At 37.4% G+C, this 22539-nt stretch overlaps 1 protein-coding gene across 24 annotated transcripts in view; it reads left to right on the top strand.

Moving 5' to 3' along the window:
* TIA1 (TIA1 cytotoxic granule associated RNA binding protein) overlaps positions 1-22539 on the top strand; it is a 30981-nt gene that overhangs the window by 2420 nt on the left and 6022 nt on the right. For 5 of the 24 annotated variants that reach the window (XR_013389923.1, XM_077915799.1, XM_077915801.1 and 2 more), the window contains 6 exons: positions 7998-8094; positions 12046-12144; positions 12846-12900; positions 13073-13105; positions 14334-14421; positions 17771-17846. Coding sequence is in view for 18 of the 24 variants with exons in the window: in XM_077915799.1 (XP_077771925.1) it covers positions 7998-8094; positions 12046-12144; positions 12846-12900; positions 13073-13105; positions 14334-14421; positions 17771-17846 (448 nt within the window). In the remaining 6 variants the exon portion in view is untranslated. Of the gene's footprint in view, positions 1-7997; positions 8101-12045; positions 12145-12845; positions 12901-13072; positions 13106-13135; positions 13835-14333; positions 14422-15805; positions 17072-17770; positions 17847-21647; positions 22534-22539 lie in introns of those variants that run through there. The other 19 variants (XM_077915797.1, XM_077915800.1, XM_077915796.1 and 16 more) reach the window with 16 other exon arrangements.

Genomic DNA, 22539 nt, shown 5'->3' with positions numbered 1-22539 from the left:
CATCTCCGTATTACCTGTCTATGGAAGTGCCTTAGAGGAAATAACTTCATTTGCCACAGATGAGACAGCAGCATGTTAAGCTAGAGATGGCCAGTGTCAGCAGTACTTTGGAGACATACTGTGAGAAGTGGTTGGATTTGGGTATATTTTGAAAATAGAGCAACAGGACTTACCTATAGACTTTATGTGGGGTGTGAGAATGAAGTCAGTAATAAGTAGGTTTCCTTAAAAATGTGTAATACCAATCTAAAAAGTCAGTTTCAGCTATCAGAAAAGTGACAAGTGTTTGAAAAATAGTAAGGTTATGCTGCTGGTGTACCATTTGCACATAATTTCCTAATTAGTAAAAAACATACACATTTCCCCGTAAATTAGAGTCAGGCAAAATGGGATAATTTTGAAACAGTTTGAAATTGTTCAAAAGTAATTCTGAGAGAGCCTCTTTGACAGTTATTTATAGATTACTTAAAATATTCCAGGCAGTGCTCTTGATACTAGATATATAGTATGAGTAAAAATGAAAATCTCTCTCTTTTTTTTTTTTTTTTTCAAGAGTTTACTTAAGTAATCTCTGTATCCCACCTGGGGCTCAAACTCATGACCCCAAGATCAAGAGTTTGCATGCTCTTCCAACTAAGCCATCCAGGTGCCCCACTGAAAATCTCTACTCTTAAGGAATATATCATTAAATAAAAACCTATTCATGCTTTTCACAGAAACTTCATATCAAAATTTGCCTTTTTATACAGTGATTACAGCTCAAAACAAACGCAGTACAACATTCTGCTTTGTAAGTTTTTACTGTCAGTTGAATTTTCTAGAGATATACTAATAAAAATGAATATTGTAAATGTTTTAGATTCCAATTTTAGAACTCTTTGAATTGAGTTGTCAGCTTCAAAAATATGTATTAAACTGATATGAGATCCTATCCCTGGCAGGACTGTCGTGTTAACTTCCCAGGTAGCTTTTTATTTTGAAAAATTAAAAACCAGGGGATCCTTGGGTGGCTCAGTGGTTTGGCACCTGCCTTTGGCCCAGGGAGCGATCCTAGAGTCCTGGGATCGAGTCCCGCATCAGGCTCCTGGCATGGAGCCTACTTCTCCCTCCTCCTGTGTCTCTGCCTCTCTTTCTCTCTATGTCTATCATAAATGAATCAATGAATCTTTAAAAAAAGAAAAAAATTAAAAACCAGAAAAATAACAAAAAATACTAGAACTCAGGTACCTTTTATCTGATTTACCCAGTTGCTAATAGCCAAATTTGCCTTATTTAGGTATATTCTTTTTTGATGAACCATTTAAAAAGACATGACATTTCAGGCCTAAGTACTTTACCATGTATTTCCTAAGAACAAGGCCATTCTCTTACATAACTATAATACAAAACAAAACAAAAAAAATAACTATAATACAATTGTCATTAAGTAGCCTACATTGATACAATATTGTTAGCTAATATACAATCTGTATTCATTTTTATCCAGTTACTCAAGGAAGACCTTTTTAGTCCATGGAAGTCCATTTGTTTCAACACTTAATTCTCTTGCCCTCCTCTCTACTTTTCAGTTCTGCACAAGATTGGGGTACATAATCTCAGTGGTGATACAATACATAACATGGAATACTTTAATCCATGCTGTTAACAACAAGTCCTTGGAACAGCTTAAAAAATAGCTAAAAGGAGGGGGGTATATCTTAATGTTTTTTTAAAAACATTTTGAGGGTGGGAGTGAATGGGTGACGGGCACTGGGTGTTATTCTGTATGTTAGTAAATTGAACACCAATAAAAAAAAAAAAAAAAAAAAAAAAAAAAAAAAAAAAAAACATTTTGAAAGGGCAGCCCCAGTGGCCCAGCAGTTTAGCACTGCCTTCAGCCCCAGGGCGTGATCCTGGAGACCTGGGATCGAGTCCCATGTCAGGCTCCCTGCATGGAGCCTGCTTCTCCCTCTCTGCCTGTGTCTCTGCCTCTCTCTGTCTCTGTCTCTCTCTCTCTCTCTCTCTCTCATGAATACGTAAATAAAATCTTTAAAAAAAACAAGCCGCATTTTGAAAAATAAAAACTTAAATAAATGTAAAAAAATCATATTTTTGTTTAGTGGTCCAATAGACATGATAGGGAACCTTGGCTTGCCACTGCTCCAATATCAGTTTTTTGTTTTTTTTTTTTTAAGATTTTATGTATGTATTCATGAGAGACACAGAGAGGCAGAGACATAGACAGAGGGAGAAGCAGGCTCCCTGCAGGGAGCCCAATGTGGGACTCCATCCTGGGATGGGGATCACGCCCTGAGCCAAAGGCAGTTGCTCAACCGTTGAGCCACCCAGGCATCCCCCAATATCAGTTTTTTAATCGGTTGGGATTTTTTTTTTAATGTAAGGAGCAAAAAATTTAAGTATAAAAGGTATTTATAAAAACAAGATATTGGACGTTCCCACATATACAGGAAGTTTATGGAACCTGGCTTAGAAAATGTTCAGGAGGGGCACCTCGGTGGCTTAGTGGTTGAGCATCTGCCTTCGGCTTCGGCATCAGATTGTGATCTGGGGTCCTGGGATGGAGTCCTGTATTAAGCTCCCCATAGGGAGCCTGCTTCTCCCTCTGCTTATATCTCTCCCTCTCTCTATGCCTGTCATGAATAAATAAAGTCTTAAGAAAGAAAGAGAAAGTTTAGAAAAGCGAGGCAACTGTCAGGCCCACAGTCCTTATCAAGCCACAGAAGATCCCAGAAAGGGCGCTATTACCACATCCACTGAGGACCACAGCTTCCACTTTCACTGGACATGGGACTCCACTGCTGTTTGCCACCAAAGTGGGTTTTCTTTATTCAGTCTCTGCTTCTTTAAGCCCTACGTTTGTTGTCTTTGTTCAGGATGGGTTTCTCTAATCAAATCTAACCTAGATCATACGCCAGGGAGTCTACAAAACCATATCAAGCCTTTTCAGCTTCTGTAGAGAAGTGAGCCTCTGTCATAGAGTGAGGATTTCTCTAAAAATAGGAAGGAAGATATTTGGCAGCACCTCCCAAAAAAGAATCTACTGCTCCTATAACTTAAATCTGTGGTGTTAATAGGAAATACTTTGGCTTCAGAAACAACAGAATGTAACAAAGCATGGAACAGCTAAAGAAACATGTATAAAGATGAGAATGAACTTTTGTATAGGGCACTTGTTTATTTTTCCACTGAAAGTATCATGAATATAAAAGCAATCTGCATTTTTCAAATTTGGGTTCTCTGTTTTAGATTAATATTTATTTAGCAAATAGATTTGGAAGGTAGTCACATTAAGTTGCTTCTAAAATTTTTGAGATAGCTATTAATGATTAACTCACTGGTAAAAATGCTCTAGTGGATTATTTTTATTTGTATGAGGAAGGAAAAGAGATTTTGTCATTTGATTTCTTTTTTTTTAAATTTTTTTTTTTAAGTTTTTATTTACTCATGAGAGAGAGAGACACACACACACACACACACACACACACACACAGAGGCAGAGATACAGGCGAAGAGAGAAGCAGGCTCCCTGCGGGGAGCCTGACAAGGGACTTGATCCCAGGGCTCCAGGATCAGGCCTTGGGCTGAAGGCGGCACTAAACTGCTGAGCTACCCGGGCTGCCCATTTGATTTCTTTGATAAGAAAATGTTACATACGTTACTTGTAGTGTATTGTAATGGTGTCGAAGGTTGAGAGCAACTTTTTTGTATAACTTGCCCTGAAGAGCTGTTCTCTAAACAAGTGTATGTAGAGTTAATTGATGGAGGCTCCTGGAGCTTACAGTATACAACAGATCACATTAAATAGACAATTGTAGAGTAATACAAATCTTAGTGCTTTTTAAAGTAACATTAAAAAAAATACATATCTTCAAGTAGGTAATACCACTCAAAATATTTCTCAGAAAATTAGACAGTTTTGCAGAGTAGATAATAGAATTTCAGGTCCCTGAATAATGCCCACTTGTCACTAGATTATCTAGCTTTACCGAAGTAGATGTTAAAATTAAATTTTCAGAAGAGCCATTTTTTTCATTTAGGCATATGCAATCCTGAGATTATCTTTTTTAAGATTGATTGATTGATTGATTGATGGGAGGGGCAGAGGGAGAAGCAGGCTCCCTGTGGAGCAAGGAGCCTGATGCAGGACTCCATTTCAGGACCCCAGGATCATTACCTGAGCTGAAGCCAGATACTTCACCAACTGAGCCACCCAGGTGCCCCTGAGATTTTCTTATAAGCATAAGAGTCGGATGAAAATAGACCTAGAAGACTTGTAGAGTTAGTACGGAGTTCCCATGTAACCTTCACGCAGGTTCCCTTAATGTTGACATCTTACATAACCATGCTGTAGTTACCAAAACTAGAAATTGATACTGTTCAATACTATTAACTACAAGGTTTATTCCAGTGTCCCCAGTTTTTTTTTGTTTGTTTTTTGTTTTTTTGCTAATGTCCTTTTCTATCCCAGGATCCAGTCTAAGATACTATATTGCATTTAGTTGTTATATCTCTTCACTCTCCTTTAACATGTAAGGAGATGCCTTTCATGACTGTGACACTCTTGAGAAGGTAGTGTTTCCTCACTGTACAGTGACTACTCCCCACCTCAACCCCGCCCAACACACTCTATTAATTAGAATTGAGTGACTAAGACTAATCTACACTCAAGAAGAGGGGAATTAAGCTTCACTTCACAGAGGGAGGTTTGGACATATGTTAAAATAACTAATTCATGGGTTAAAATATTTAATTTAAAATATTTAATATTTTAGAGGAGATATTCTGCGGCTCTGCACATACCCTATATCTCCTTAAAATTTTGCATCAACTAAAAGATCCATGGTGGATCTCATCAGTAGCAGTTATTGTGCTGGCTTAATGGTGATTTCCCTCACTCCTTTTAAATTTATTAATTAGAATTCTCCAAGAAAAAGTTAACCCTTCTCCCCAACTCTAGGTTATAGTTCAAGGATTAGTCCTTGCATTTGGTTGTCATTGTCCTTCAGATTTCTCTTAAGCAAGAACAGTCTTCTCTTTAAAAAAAAAAAAAAAAAAAAAAAATTTTTTTAAGAGATCAAGTGGTCTTACATAATATTCCACATCTGAATTTATACTATTGTTTTATATGCCCAATATTCCATAAACTTAAGTTTAAATTTAAGCTTGACTAGATTCAAGTTAGAGCTTTTTTTTTTTTTCTTTTTTTTAAGATTTTATTTATTTATTCACAAGAGACACAGAGAGATAGAGGCAGAAACATAGGCAGAGGGAGAAGCAGGCTCCATGCAGGGTCTCCAGGATCAGGCTCTGGGCTGAAGGCGGCGTTAAACCGCTGAGTCCCCCAGGCTGCCCAAGTTAGAGCTTTTCTATTTGAATATTTCATAGGTACTACTGTATAATATATATTGTACATGTAAATGTCATCCATAAAATAATTTAATGTTTGAATTGGCCAAGGGTTGCTTGCTTTTTTTTTTTCTTTTTTTTTTAAGATTTATTTATATATTTATGAGAGAGAGAGAGGCAGAGACACAGGCAGAGGGAGAAGCAGGCTCCATGCCAGGAGCCCGACGTGGGACGCGATCCCAGGACTCCAGGATTGCACCCTGGGCCAAAGGCAGGCACTAAACCGCTGAGCCACCCAGGGATCCCCCAGCTTTCTTTCTTTTATTTTATTTTTATATTTATTTTTTTAAGATTTTAATTTATTTATTCATGAGAGACACACACAGAGAGGGAGAAGCGGGAGAAGCAGGCTCTACTCAGGGAGCCAGATGCGGGACTTTATCCCGGGTCCCCAGGATCACACCCTGGGCCAAAGGCGGCGCTAAACCGCTGAGCCATGGGGGCTGCCCAAAGCTTTCTTTTTTATTTTTATTTTTATTTATTTTTTATTTTTTTAATTTTTATTTATTTATGATAGTCACACAGAGAGAGAGAGAGAGAGACAGAGACATAGGCAGAGGGAGAAGCAGGCTTCATGCACCGGGAGCCCGACGTGGGATTCGATCCCGGGTCTCCAGGATCGCACCATGGGCCGAAGGCAGGCACCAAACTGCTGCGCCACCCAGGGATCCCCTTTCTTTCTTTCTTTCTTTTTTTTTTTTTTTTAAATTTTTATTTATTTATGATAGTCACAGAGAGAGAAAGAGAGGCAGAGACACAGGCAGAGGGAGAAGCAGGCTCCATGCACCGGGAGCCCGACGTGGGATTTGATCCCGGGTCTCTAGGATCGCGCCCTGGGCCAAAGGCAGGCGCCAAACCACTGCGCCACCCAGGGATCCCTCCCCTTTCTTTTTTAAGGTAGAGTTTTCCATTTGCAGTTTCAGTAATCTGTGTAATAACTCTGCCAACTTGCAAGTATCCATTTTCTTTCTTTTTTTTTTTTTTTAATTTTTATTTATTTATGATAGTCACAGAGAGAGAGAGAGAGAGAGAGAGGCAGAGACATAGGCAGAGGGAGAAGCAGGCTCCACGTACCGGGAGCCCGACGTGGGATTCAATCCCGGGTCTCCAGGATCGCGCCCTGGGCCAAAGGCAGGCGCTAAACCGCTGCGCCACCCAGGGATCCCAAGTATCCATTTTCATACCATCCTTTCACCTAATGGTTTTGCATCCATTACTGATTCTTGCTTGAGTTAATCATTTCAGTAGGACTTACATATTGTTTACTAATTTAATCCTCTCTACACTTAATTGGCTAGCATTTTTCTATAAAGAAGAGTTTTTCTCTCATCAACTAGAGCTATTCGATTATGCTACATTGGAGTTTCTCCTCAAAGCAAGATAAATGCTTAATTCTTTCCCTTTAATTACAGACATCCAGAATAAGGACATGATGTAATAGTAGCCTCCAACACTAGAAAAATTGTTGGCTGTAGATGTTTCAGTTGATTTTTGAGTATCATTACCTGATCTTTAGATGTTGTTCCCTTAAGACTCAGCTCTTCTCCTTTTGTAATTTTACCCTGTTCCAGTGCCTTCAAAGTAAGCACTCACTGTGTATCTATCTATTAAGTGGGTAAGTAGAAGGAAAGAATTGGATCCATACTTCCTGGAATTTGTGGATGTTTATTTTTCTGGGGAGAAAGTCTATACCTTTCATTACATTCTCTGAAGGATTCTTCGCAGAACAATGAGAAACTACAGATATTGGGAGACTACATTCTGATATCAGAAGTGATAAACCTCAGGGGCATCTCTGGGTGGCCCAATTGGTAGAGCATCTGACTCAATCTGAGGGTCTGAGCTAAAGCCCCACATTGGGTCTGGAGCTGCTTTTAAAAACAGTGATAAACCTCCAACTCTTTTTTTTTTTTTTTTTTTTAAACCTCCAACTCTTAACAGGTCTAGAAGTAATCTCATTTCAAAGTCTCATTTTGAAAATATATTTATAAAGTCTTTTTAAAAGATTATCCCAATCATGTGGTTTTGTAATACACTATTTATGCTAATTAAGTTTGTTAGTCACCAACGCATATTATCTGTTAAAAGCCTTTCCTGGAATCCTTCTATTCTTCATGGAAAGGTTTCCCATCTCTGACCACGTGCTACACCTGATAAGTGATATGATTTTTCAAAAGTATATTTATTGTGTAAACCAAAATATACCTAAACTGGATAGTGTAAAGGGAATTGTGTGAATTAAAAATTGAGAGCATCTTAATGTTCTCAGTAATACTGTGGAAGTAGAAATAATTGCAGAACTTTCCAGGATTGATTGTATAAAATATTCTATACATCTAATGATTCATTTGAGATTTTTTTAAAGCATGTCTTCCTAAGAAGACCTGTAAGCCTACAGACTTAGAAACAACAGGTGTAATTTGCAAAATCTTGACTACGATTCCCCTTTATTAGTGGTGTCACTGTATTTACAAGTAGTGTGTCATACATCTGCTTTGAATCCCAGAATTTCCTTTTTGGTAAGCAACTTTTAGAAACTGATGCAAAAAAAGCAAATTTAAAATGGTAAGTTGTTTTTCTTTGTGTTTCAGATATGTTGGCAACCTTTCCAGAGACGTGACGGAAGCTCTAATTCTCCAGCTCTTTAGCCAGATTGGACCTTGTAAAAACTGCAAAATGATTATGGATGTAAGGGTATTTTACTTAGTTAACTTTCTTCTTTTTTTTTTTTTTTTTTTTTTTAAGATTTTATTTATTATTTATTCATGATAGACATAGAGAGAGAGAGGCAGAGGGAGAAGCAGGCTCCATGCAGGGAGCCCGATGTGGGACTCGATCCCTGGACTCCAGGATTGTGCCCTGGGCCAAAGGCAGGCGCCAAACCGCTGAGCCACCCAGGGATCCCCTACTTTCTTCTTTTTTAATAGATCAGTTAAATGCATTACTTCCAGGCACTCTTTTTTTTTTTTTTTTTTTAATAATAGTTTTGTTTGTTTTTTTAAGATTCTATTTATTTATTCATGAGATACACAGAGAGAGGGAGAGAGAGGCAGAGACACAGGCAGAGGGAGAAGCAGGCTCCATGCAGGGAGCCCGACGGGGCACTCGATCCTGGGTCTCCAGGATCCCACCCTGGGCCAAAGGCAGGCGCTAAACTGCTGAGCCACCCAGGGATCCCCAGGAATAGTTTTTTTGTTGTTTGTTTTTAAAGTATGCTCTAGTCCAATGTGGGGCTTAAACCCATGACCTTGAGGTCAAGAATCACATGCTCTACCAACTGAGCCAGCTAGATGCCCCTCTTTCAGGAACTTTTAATTTATACTGGGGTGCCAGACTTAGTCAGAAGAGCATACAACTTTGGATCTTGGGATGTGAGTTTAAGCCTCACGTTGGGTATAGAGATTACTAAAAAAAAAAAATAACCTTAAACATTGTAGCATCATTCATTAAAAAAATAGTTTATACAGTCTAAATTACTAGTAATTTTAGTGAATTTAAATCAGTCTTAGGGCAGCCTGGGTGGCTCAGTGGTTTAGTGCAGCCTTCAGCCCAGGGCATGATCCTGGAGACCTGGAATCGGGTCCCGCGTCGGGCTCGCTGCATGGAGCATGCTTCTCTTTCTGCCTGTGTCTCTGCCTCTCTCTCTGTGTCTCAAATAAATAGATAAAATCTTTTCAAAAAGTAAATAAGTGTCTTAGCCACTGAATTAAACTTATTTTAGTAATAAATAAAGGAGGAAGAGAATAAAATTAATCATTTTTAGAGCAAATAAGAATTGTGTGTAGGGGGCGCCTGGGTGGCTCAGTCAGTGGGTTAAGTGTCTGCCTTCTGCTCAAATAATGATCCCAGAATCCCCAGAATAGAGTTCCAAGTCACGCTCAGTGAGGAATCTGCTTCTCTCTTCCCTCTGCTCCCACTGCCCCCCCCAATAAATAAATACAGCCTTTTTTTTTTTTTTTTAAGAGCTATATGTAAGCTCTTCTTTTAAGGTGCATTGAAGCATCAGAATTGTTTTGTGTGTGATGTCAGTTGATTGGCTCATCTGGAAATAGTTATTACAATTGGAGAATATTTTTTTTTATTTTTATTTATTTATGATAGTCACACACAGAGAGAGAGGCAGAGACACAGGCAGAGGGACAAGCAGGCTCCATGCACCGGGAGCCCGACATGGGACTCGATCCTGGATCTCCAGGATCGCGCCCTGGGCCAAAGGCAGGTGCCAAACCGTTGCTCCACCCAGGGATCCCACATTGGGGAATTGAGTCAAAAATAATATACTGTGGGGCACCCGGGTTGCTCAGTGGTTGAGCATCTGTCTTCAGCTCAGGTCGTGATCCCGGGGTCCTGGAATCGAATCATACATCGGGCTCCCTACAGGGAGCCTGCTTCTCCCTCTGCCTGTGTCTCTGCCACTCTCTCTCTCTGGGTCTCTCATGGATGGATGGATAAAATCTTTAATAAAAATAATATACTATGAAAATGTGTGTGTGTGAGAAAGTGTTTTTAAGTGTCATGATTCAAGTTTTTCTTGCATTGTGGCACTTCCCATCCACCAGACCTTAACATATAGAAAAACATTGCAACATTCATCTGTAGTTGCTGTTAACCTTGAATCATAGTATGTATAAAAAAACAAATCTAAATTCCAGTCCGTTCATACTGTTGGACTTATGTTCATAGTTATGAATCTTATACTCTCTGGAGTATAAAGTTTGATAGTATGAATCCTTGGATCTTTTAATCTAAAAAGTACAGTTTTTTCTGGGTACAAATTAAGTAAAAATAAGATTCTTTATCATTTGATTATACTGATGTGTAAGCTACTTTTTGTAACCACATTCTAATATCTGACGAAACTGACCTTTATAGTAGAATTACCATTAAGTGTAGCATTAGTTTGAGTTTATGCAATTTTTTTTAAAGATTTTATTTATTCATGAGAGACACAGAATGAGAAGCAGAGTCAGGCAGAAGGAGAAGCAAGCTTCTCTAAGGGAGCCCAATGCAGGGCTGAATCCCTGGACCCAGGATTATGCTCTGAGCTGAAGGCAGACGCTCAACCACTAAGCCACCCAGGTGTTCTGAATTATGCAATTTTAAAAGCATTTTTATATTCTTTAACTTTTTTAAATATTTTTATTTTATTTAGAGAGAGATTGTAAGGGGGAGGGAGAGAGCGCGGAGCCCACTGTAGGGCTTGATACCAGGACCCCAAGGTTATGGTCTTAAGTCAGAAGCTTAATTGCCTGAGCCACCTAGGCACCCCTCTTTAATGTTTTCTTAAATAAAATAATGATTGTCTCACTATTAAATTTTGTGGTTGCCTGCTTACTCAACATTCTTAAAAATCATTGCTAGTGACTTTTTTAAATGGCTAATTATCCTTGAAATAAAACAGTAATTTCTTTATTCTGGTATCATTCTAGTCGTTTTTTTTTTTCATTCTAGTCTTTTGAATTAGTTTCCTGTTTTAATAATTCTGCTTAGGAGATTATGGAAAGAACTTAAAAATGGACTTGAAAGTCATTTTGTATTTTGTAGATAGGTGGAAAATATGGGGTGTTTTTTCTGCCTTTTTTTTTTTTTTTTTTTTTTTTTTTAATTTTATTTACTCATGACAGACAGAGAAGCAGAGACATAGGCAGAGGGAGAAGCAGGCTCCACGCAGGGAGCCCAATGTGGGACTTGATCCAGGGACTGGAATCACGCCATGACCCAAAGGCAGATGCTCAACCACTGAGCCCCTGAGGCGTCCCTCTTTTCTGCTTCTTTAATTTACAATAAAGCAGCCAAGCTATACTTAATCAGACCTCAACTACTTAGAACACCAGAAAAGAGGATAATTTTTATTTTTATTTATTTGATTGATTTAAAATTTTTATATTTATTTATTTATAGATTTTATTTATTTATTCATGAGAGAGAGAGAGAGGGAGGGAGAGACACAGGCAGAGGGAGAAGCAGGCCCAGGCCCTATGCAGGGAGCTCGATGTGGGACTTGATCCCGGGACTCCAGGACCAGGCCCCGAGCTGAAGGCAAAAGTTGATGTCAGAAAGTCTGCACTCTACAGCCTATTCTAAAAACTTTGTTTACCAGAAAACCTCTTCAGTTTTCAGAGCCTGAAATAGGTTTAGGAAGGTTGGCTGATATTTTCTGCTACTTAGCAACTTAAAGGCAGCAAGAATATATGTACATGGATAGCAGTAAATGGTAACATATGATAGGAAAGGGAGAGTAAAGATTATTAAAAGCCAATACTGAGACTTGAAAGCATAAGAGTCTAGTCAAACTTAACTAACATCTGTATGACATCTGTTGCATAAAGAAATGACTATATGATGGGGAATGTGTGTGGTTTACATATCCACCCATCCATAGTTAGGATACTTAACTCATTAATACATGATTGAATTATATATAGTAGTATAGGATAACTTGAAGAAGATAATGTTCTTTTAAAAAATAAATAAAAATAAAAACAATTCATTTTTAAGTGTTTACTTAGCTAAAGATTTGCTTATGGAACGGATCCCTTCATTCTCCTTGGCCTGATATTCGAGATATATAAAACTTCACATAATTTTAAGATAATAGGAATATCCAACTTAAATTTGGCTTTTGTGTTTCTTCAACAGACAGCTGGAAATGATCCATATTGTTTTGTGGAGTTTTATGAGCATCGTCATGCAGCTGCAGCGCTAGCTGCTATGAATGGGCGGAAGATAATGGGTAAGGTAAGCTGTCATATTTAAAGAAGGTGACTTGGAAAATTTTAAGTTGTATATGGTTTTGTTTACCATTGATTGATTAATTGTGCACACAAGCAGGGGTGGTGAGGAGGTCAGAGGGAGAAAGAATCCCAAGCAGGCTCCACACTCAGTGCAGAGCCCAACATGATCTCACAACCCTGAGATTGTGACCTGAGCTGAAATTAAGAGCCAGACACTTAACCAGCTGAGCCACCCAGGCGCCCCCAATTTTGTTTACCTTTTAGAAGCATGCATTATATTCACTTTATAGAAAAAGGTCACATTTAATATTTAAAAGATGGGATAAAGCTTTTAGAGGGCATGTTTATGTTGATATTCTTCATGATGCCGCACATAGTAAATACTAAAATAGTTATTGAATTACTCAAGCTTGGATGAAACATCTGGAACTTTGGATGCTAATGGGGAAGAATAAAAAGAAATGACTGTTACTTTAGATAAGAAAGGATAGTTGAATGTTAACAGAAGTATGTAAGGTGTGGATTTGCCAACATTTGAGTAAGTGTAGGTTAAAAGATAAGTATTGAAACTTTGGCCAGAACCAGTATGCTCTTGAGTGTTCATCTCCAACATATACCTTCCTATGTGTTTATAGATGCAAATCTTGTAATACCTGATTTTGAGCTTTATTTTTGTGGAGTATAAATGTAGAAACCTTTTTTTAGGAAGTCAAAGTGAATTGGGCAACAACCCCCAGCAGTCAAAAGAAAGATACAAGCAGTAAGTATATTTTATGCTCTTTGAACATTTGTTTTTATTGTACACAGTAGTTTTATTGTAAAGCATATAAACATCATACATGTTTGCAGTAATGTTTTGATCGTTATCCTAAGATATGATTGAATGTGTTTGTGTTAATAAATTTAAGAACAAATCTAATCTTTGTCATCAGGTAGTACCGTTGTCAGCACACAGCGTTCACAAGGTAATTGTATCTTCTTAAACATAAAATGAAATCTCTTGAAAGGGTATTCACTAACCACTTGAAGTTTTTTTGTTTGATATTGGGGGGAGGTGGGAGGGAGGAGGTCATATTTCTATTTGTCTCTCTGGCAGTATATTTCCCCCTTCTTCCCAGTGTTGACCAAATGTGGCTTGTCCACTATAGTGCTATTTCAAGCTCTCTGACCCCCTTGGTAGCAGCTGATGCCTTAGAAATAATTTCACAAAGGTGAAATTTCACCAACCCCTGCTTCCTTGAGGTCACGATCTGTGCTTCATACCAGATCTTCCGATTGGATTGCTTGAGTTGCTCCTGAAACTGTGTTTCTCAAATGGCAACCCAGTATGTTGCTTAAGGCCTGCCAAATGGGGGTAACTTTTCCAAATATACTTTGTCAAAGTTGATATATGTGTTCCTTTTAAAGTGTTGATCCAACTATTTTGTATTTTTTTTAAATGTTTCTTTTTTTGAACGTTGTCCTTTAAAAAAAAAAAAAAAAACTTCACATATGGGATCGTTATTTCTCTCCAATGCTTTTTTAATGGTCTGATATAAAGTGAAGGGATTACTGTTTTCATTCTGTTGCCTTCAGTCTTAGTTCACTTGCACATGGATTCACATAAACTGAATGGTGTAATGTCTGGGCAACCAAAACTGTTGGCTTTTGAGAAAACTGTCAAATACTTTAACATCAAACTGTTGCAATGCAAGGTATTTCTTTGATTGTTCTTCACAAAATATGGTTAAACCAAGTATATCATGTAGCTAGCTTCAGCAAATTGTCTTAACTGAGGCAAATCTAGTCTACATAACTCACAATACCACTATTTTATTTTAATTTTAAAACTCTAGTGGTAAAGTGGATAAATGTAAATAATCACTATTAAAATGGTAATTAAGTATAATTTTTAACAATACTTTTTATGTATTATTAGTTTATTTTCTTAGATCAGTATAATAATTGGCTGTAAGTAGAACTATAACTGTCAGTTTCCAGTTAGATATATCAGTCTTAAAGAGAATCTTTCCTATATTATCACCTTCATTCATTATGTGTAAAATTGATAGAATTTGTATAGATATAGGATAGTATTTTACTTATACTTTATTTAATCCATAAATTAAGATTATTTTATTGAATAGATTTTAGTGTATTTTAAATTCTAAAATATTATTTTTCTTTTCACTTCCCCCTCCTTCCCCTTATAAGATCATTTCCATGTCTTTGTTGGTGATCTCAGTCCAGAAATTACAACTGAAGATATAAAAGCTGCTTTTGCACCATTTGGAAGAATATCGTAAGTAACAGAAGACAAATTTAAACTGATTTTAATTAGAAACAGTCTTATGTAGAAGTAATATGAAAATCTATTATGAATTTTAACCTTTAAATATAATTCGTTATGTTGTTTAGAGACTATTTAAGCTGTTACCAGCCAAAGATTGTTTTCCCATTGATAAATCTTTGGTCTTCAATTATTTTAAAATCCTTTCTTAGGTTAGTGTTAGCTCTTAGGAGACAAATCTGCTATTGTACATATTGTTTCTTATGTAAGTGTCTTGCTTAGCTTGGTCATAATCTTTAGTAACCTTGTGGTGTGAGTAAGGAATTTAGACCCTTGTGGGGCATTTCTATGATACCATGCATTTTGTTTTAATATATTTTAACAAAAAGAAACCTTAACAATTCAGCATAAAAAAGCAGTTGTTAAATGTTAGTCCTCAGATATCTACCCTTTTGTTATTGTTGTTACTGTTAATAGTAATGCTTTTCAGTATTTTGTGGAGCAGTGTCTTGCTTGCGTTTGTTATTATTTTTTAAAGATTTTATTTATTTATTCATGAGAGACACAAAGAGAGAGGCAGAGACACAGGCAGAGGGAAAAGCAGGCTCCATGTAGGGAGCCTGATGTGGGACTCCATCCCGGATCTCCAGGATCACGCCCTGGGCCAAAGGCAGGCACCAAACCGCTGAGCCACCCAGGGATCCCCCTGCATTTGTTATTAATCGTACAGTTTAGGCCCATTGTAAATATCTCGCGCTAGATAGTGTTCATCATAAAAGAACTTTAATTTAAAAGCATGCCATAGTAGAGTGAGAATAAGTCGATTATAATATTTTCTTAGAAGTACTTGTTGAATTTAGAAAACAGGATATTTGGGTTTCTGGTTGCTTTTTTATTGTTGTTCCAGCTAGAAGAGTAGTAAAAAGGAAACTTTAGCTTTAGTTTGGTTTGAGGAACAGACCAACAGCAGAAAAAGAAGGTGAGGAAAGGCTGGAAAGTAAATCCCAATAGTATTGGTGGTAAATTTGAGGAGTTTTCATTTGAAGAGTTGTAATTCATTGGTAGGAGGATGAAAATAAATAGTGACCAAGGAATGGTCATAAGTAAGGGGCCAACTTTAAAGTCAGTCAAAAGATTAGGGTTATAAATGGACTCTTCTTTTAGGTGACATTTTTCTTTGTGAGAACTGATTAGGAAAATAAGTAAAGTTCTAGTTTCTTGATTGTTCCTTTTGATTGATCTTAGGGTTTTGATGATGGTTAGCTTGCTTTCAGATACCTAGACTGGAAAGTCTTAACCTTTGGCCTCTCGGAAGCTGTGTAAATCTCTGTATACAAAATTTTGTTTGTTTACATTTTGGTATGGAGTATCTTTGTAAGTTTTATCCTATTTTCAGAGTAGTCACAGGACCATAAAAGGATTAAAGAAGGATTAAAGAACCCTGATCTAGATCTTTGCTGCTTCTTCCTTAGAGAATCCTTTCAGAAATAAGTAAGACTTAAATATATTTCAAGGCTAACATATCCTGAAATTTAACTTTAAGAAGAAAAAGATTTTCTAACATTTTAACAGACTCAGTAGCTATTTTATTTAAATGCTTTGATTTTGATTACAGTAGCTTTTCTGAAAACATGGAGATTTTAGTTTGGGATTAGATAAAGAATATTTTAATAATCAATGAGCTTAAGTTAAATGACATTCCAATTTTAATAATGACTTTTTAATCATGGATCAGTAATTTCTTTTTGTTAAATATGTTGGTATCATAATTATAGCCTAGATTTTCTTATGATTGACCATGATTACTGTTGTATATATATTTTTGGTAGGGCTTTTTTTATAACTTACAATTTATAGATTATAATTTTCAGTTGAGGTAATGTATAATGTATACGTTTTAGGCTACCCAAGGAGTTAGTGTTTCTAAATTTAAAAGAATCATTTTCAGTTGGTAGCATCATTTCCTGATTTTTTTTGTTAAAGGAGATAAATTAATAATTATATATTGAAAAATTCCCATGATAGTCATATTCTCTGTAGAGATCCTGCAACAGTACTTAATTTATAGATGGTATACAGTCAGTGGTGGCCTATTAAAATACTTAGTATAAAAAATGTAGTACTTTCTTACCCTAATTTATACAGTTTTATAAGCTATTCCTTGAGCTTTAGGATAGTCTAATAAATTTTGGTATAGAAGTGAATCAGTTACCACATTAAATGCATGTGTACCATACCGATAATTAAGTATTTTTTTGTATTGAGAAGTGACTTGCATTAGTTTTCCCTTTCACCACCACCTCTTTGTCATTTTGACCCTAAACACTTAATAAATCACTCCTAAATTGATCGAAATATGCTTATGTATACTATAAAATTATATTGCATGGCTTTCTGACTTGGGTTTTTGTTGTGAAAGTGCCTGTTTTGTTCATGTGTCCTGAGAGAACAAGCATTGTGACATACCTGGCTAACTTAAAAGCAGATTGCCTGTGAAGCACAATTTGAGTCCAATTTTTTGAGGTATGGAGTTTTAGCTATCATGGCTGGGTTTTTTTACTCAATCTCAAATAATAGGGCTCTGGTTATTTTGCAGAGTATCTCTGAAGAATGGACAGAATTGCCCTGGCTAACTACAAGCTACGGTTCACAGTGGATAAATGTTGGCGTGCTTTTTTACTTTCTGACTTTTTAAAATTTGCTTTTATATCTTATAGTTTCCAATCAATCTTATATGATTGCTATTTTAAAATTCAGTATAAAATCTTTTCTTATATAGTTAAAACTAAAGTGTGTGTCTAGTGTGATTTAGCATTTCTGAAAACATCAAGTTCTCAAAATTTACCCATAGTCCAAAAGGGGGGTGTATCAATTGATCTGAGAAAACAAAATAATTTAATTAATTTAGGAAATATACAGCTTTTTATTCTCTTAGTTTCCAGTTTTCTATTTTAATTTTTTAATGATTAGGTGGTATATAGTGTCAAATAGAAACTTATAAATTGCATGGTTAAAGAAAGCCATTCATCTAATGTGCCTGTGAACCCTATAAATGGTTAAGTAATTTCATATGAATAGCTGCTTTTACCATGCTTAATATTTAAAAGTTTAAAAACTTTTTGAAGTGGGCAGCAGTTTTTGTACAATATATACATCATATATATCTAAGAAGTTATTGATTTGCATGTTTATTAAGCCTCATTTGCTAATACATGATAAATTTTATAGAATAAAAGGTGAATGTGCACTAAAGGTTCATTTTAATGAAGATGAAACATAAAAATGAGTTGTGTATGACATTCTCATTTGATATCCAGAAGAGAGTTTGCAAACCTAAACTTGTGATTATTTCTGATTTCAGAGATGCCAGAGTGGTAAAAGACATGGCAACAGGAAAATCTAAAGGATATGGCTTTGTCTCCTTTTTCAACAAATGGGTAAGCTTAATTAAAAAATACATGAATTGTGCTTTAAGAGTAAAGAATAAAGATAATCATTTTGTTTTAGTAATTATCTTTCATCTGCCATTTGGTCATTTCACTGATAATTAACACTTTGACAAGAGGATATCTTTTTTTCTCCTGTTCGGTCATTTATTCAGCATTTATTTAGCACCTGATGCATGAAAAGTACTGATAACATGTATTCAGAATATAGAAAGTAGAGATGTTTAAATTATCAAAGGTAGGTTTTGAAAATCTCACTTATGTATTTAATTCATTATCTCCCTATTTATATTCTCAAAGTTTATTTTTTTTTTAAAGATTTTATTTATTAGAGAGAGAGGCAGAGACACTGGCAGAGAAGCAGGCTTCATGCAGGGAGCCCGATGTGGGACTGGATCCTGGGACTCCAGAATCACTCCTGGGCTGAAGTCGGCGATAAACCGCTGAGCCACCCAGGGATCCCCTATCAATTGGTTCCTATATAACGTGTTTTACTAAATTATTTTATTTGTAGTAATTTTCCATTGGTTCTTGGGAGTTTTTAAAATATAAAAATCATATTACCTGCAAATCCATATCTTTGTGTTTGTTTTTAAAGATCTTACTTATTTATTCATGAGAGACACAGAGAGGCAGAGACATAAGCAGAGCGAGAATCAGGCTCCATGCAGGGAGCCCAATGCGAGACATAATCTCTGGACCCCAGAATTACAACCCGAGCCTAAGGCAGATGCTTAACTGATTAAGCCACCCAGGCACCCCTTGAACATTTTCTGTACATATAATTGAATATAATATGTTCTTTGCTATTCCCTTGTCCTGTGTCCTCAGTCTTTCCCTCTCCAACGGGTCATTCCCATCAACCAAAAAACATGTTCTAGTATGTATTAATGAAAACCATGCTTGGGGTACCTGACTGGCTGAGTTGGCTCAGTTGTGAGATCAAGCCCCATGTTGGGTATGGAGCCTACTTAAAAAAAAACACACACACACACAGGGCAGCGAGGTGGGGTGGGGGTGGTGGTTAGCGCCACCTTCAGCCCAGGGCGTGATCCTGGAGACCCGGGATTGAGTCCCACGCCTGCTTCTGCCTCTGCCTGTGTCTCTGACTCTCTTTCTCTGTCTCTCTCTCTCTCATGAATAAATAAATAAAATCTTTAAAAACACACACACACACACACACACACACACACACTTGACCCCATATCCCTTTCCTACCTATCTCCCCATTTTACTGCCGTAATTCACAGACTTCTCAAAAGCTTTGTTTCTGTGGCCCACACTTTTTCATCTCCAATTGACAATCATACATACACACACCCCATAAAAGATATTTTCCCTCTTTTGTGAGTAGTCTTTTTTTTTTAAGATTTTATTTATTTATTCATGAGAGACCCACAGAGAGAGGCAGAGATATAGATAGAGGGAGAAGCAGACTCCCTGCGGAGAGCCTGATATCGGACTCAATCCCAGGACACCGGGACCGCAACCTGAGCCAAAGGCAGATCCTCAACCACTGAGCCACCCAGGTGTCCCTGAAGTACTCTTTTTGGTTTGTTTGTTTTATTTTATTAAAGATTTTATTTATTCATGAGAGACACACAGAGGCAGAGACACAGGCAGAGAGAGAAGCAGGCTCCATGCAGGGAGCCTGATGTGGGACTCGATCCCAGGACTCCAGGATCACACCCTGGGCTGAAGGCAGACGCTAAACTTCTGAGCCGCCCAGGGATCCCCTTTTGTGAGTAGTTGTATTTGTTTCCTAGGGCTGCTATATCAGTACCATAAGCTGAATGACTTAAAACAATAGAAATTTGTTCTCTCAAAGTTCTGGAGGTAGAAGTCCAAAATCAAGTTGTCATCATGGCCACGTTCTCTCCCAAGGTTCTGTGGAAGAACTCTCCCTTCACAGTTTCTGACAGTAGTCAGCAATCCTTTGTATCCTTGGCTTGTAGCTACATCATTCCAGTCTCTCCTTTTGTCTTCACATGGCCTTCACCCTATTTGTGTCCACATTGTCTTCTTAAAAGGTCGTCATACTGGATTTAGGGCTCTCCTTAATCCAGGATGATCTCATCTTTTTTTTGTTGTTGTTTTTAAGTTTTACTTATTTTTGAGAAAGTGTGTGCATGAGTCGGGGTAGGGGCAGAGAGAATCCTCAAGGAGACTCCCTGCTAAGCATGGAGCCTGACATTGCAGGGCTTGATCCTACAACCCACGAAATCATCACCTGAGCTGAAACCAAGAGTTGGATGCTGAACCCACTGTGCCAGCCAGGTGCCCCTGGGATGATCTCATCTTAACTAATACATCTGTTTCCAGTTTGGATCACATTCACAGTTGGGGGCAGATGGTAGTTAGGACTTTATGTCCGGGATGCCTGGGTGGCTCAGCAGTTGAGCATCTGCCTTCAGCTCAGGCTGTGACCCTGGGGTCCCGGGATTGAGTTCTGCATCGGGACCCCCACAGGGAGCCTGCTTCTCCCTCTGCCTGTGTCTTTGCGTCTCTGTCTCTCTCATGAATAAATAAATAAAATCTTAAGGAAAAAAAAAAGGACTTTAATGTCAATTTAAGGGACATAATTCATCCCACAACAGTAAATATGTCATGGAATTCAAACTGATAAGTATGGTAAACAGTGTTTGTTTCTTTTTAAGAATATGCATTTCTGGGCAGCCCGGGTGGCCCAGCGGTTTAGTGCCGCCTTCAGCCCAGGGTGTGATCCTGGACACCTGGGATCGAGTCCCACATCGGGCTCTCTTCATGGAACCTGCTTCTCCCTCTGCCTGTGTCTCTGCCTCTCTCTCTCTCTCTCTCTCTCTCTCTCTCTCTCTGTCATGAATAGATAAATAAAATCTTAAAAAAAAGAAGAGACCTCTAAAAAAAAAAAAAGAATATGCATTTCCTTTTTATGTGTCTCAAGAATGGCCTTAACTTTGAATTTGCCTGTTTTCTCATGGTAGGTTCTTTTTTTTTTTCATGGTAGGTTCTAAGCCCACATTTGACATACATAAATCAGAATTGCAGCCCATTTACTTTTCAGTCCACCATAAGCTGGCTTTTGTTCTCATTCTGAACAAACAGCTAGGATACTACCACACTACTCATTTCAAGTTTATCACTAGACTTCTGCTTCTTTGGCTCTGTAACAGTACACTTCTGGGATTTCTTCCTTTATCATTGGAAACAATTTTTTAGTCAACTTCTCTAGTAGTTTTTCCTTTACTCAGTTTTCCGATTTTGCTCTTTTTCCAGGATTCTTCTCTCTAGTCTTTCCTCATAACTCTGAAATTCGTATCTCCAATTCACTTTATTTCTTTGTGCTCCATATTTAACAAGTGATTTTCATTTAGATGTCTTAGAGACATCTCAAACTTAATGTATCCTTAATGGGGTTCTTTGTTTCTTTCTCAAACCTGTTTTCCTCCTCCCTCCTCGGTTTCCAATTTCAGTAAATGCTAACACTATCCTCCCTGCTGCTCAAGAAGGAACATAGGAGTTATCTTTGATTTCCTCCCCTTTTACTTACTGTGCATCACCACAATTCTTGAGTCTTCCTATAGGTGATATCCACTGCTGTGGGTGTTGCTTTAGTCTCAAAGTGTCTTTTTCCTCTTATTACCCTTTTCCCTAAACCATTCCCTTTCTAGTGCTAATTATGGCCTTGTTAAAACATAAATCAAATCATGACAATCTCTAACTTAAAATCTTTTAGTTTTTTCCTCTGGCACCCATTTTAGCTCACTAGATTCCACTGAAACTAATTATCTTTACCATGCTTTTTTTTCATAGGACGCCTGGGTGGCTCAGTGGTTGAGAGTCTGCCTTTGACTCAGGCCGTGATCCTGGAGACCCAGGATCGAGTCCCATGTCAGGCTTCCTGCGTGGAACCTGCCTCTCCCTCTGCCTGTGTCTCTGCCTCTGTCTCTCTCTCTCTGTGTGTGTGTGTGTGTCTCTCTCATGAATGAATCAATAAATAAAATCTTTAAAAAAAAAAAAAAACATGCTTTTTTCAGATACATACCAAATCTTTCCTGCCATAACACACTTTGCAAAGCTTTTCTCTACAAGGGCTTTCTTCCCTAATGTTTTCACTTAGCTAGCCCCTATTCCTCTCAGTTTCAACATAAATAATATATTTCAGAGAGACCTTCTCTAATTATGCTAAATTAGATCCCAAAGCCCATGTTCTCTGTCATCCTTTTGTGTCTGTCATGGCATTTACCACAATTTGTGATGTTTATTGTGGCCCCAAAAGAATGTCAGCCCTGGCACCAGAGACCATGTCTGTCTCATCAATTGGTGAATTCTTAGTGCTTAATCTGCTGCCTAGAATATGATAGCTATTTAGGGTTTACTTGTAGAGTGAATGAAAAACCAAATACTGTCATTAGTTTGTTGGATTGTGTAAAGTGAGATTTTGCACCCATAATAGTTATTACATGAACTTTATAGTAGTTAGAATAAGGGCTTTGAGGTAATTAACATTCCCAAAGTCTGATACCCAAATGAAAGATAATTTAAAAGCACCGCTGCATTTTAGGAAACATATCATATATGGTATATTTTATACAGCATTTTCATTCAGTAGACATTTGTGAAAAGCAACTGAATTTTCTCTACTGCTAATAGTCTTTCAACATCAATTAATGGTGGCTTCTTTGTCATTTCTAATGTGCGGAAC

This window comes from Canis aureus, chromosome 11 (assembly GCF_053574225.1).
Source record: "Canis aureus isolate CA01 chromosome 11, VMU_Caureus_v.1.0, whole genome shotgun sequence".
In the NCBI taxonomy this organism is placed as follows: Eukaryota; Metazoa; Chordata; class Mammalia; order Carnivora; family Canidae; genus Canis; species Canis aureus.
This window is presented reverse-complemented; position numbering and strand designations above follow the sequence as displayed.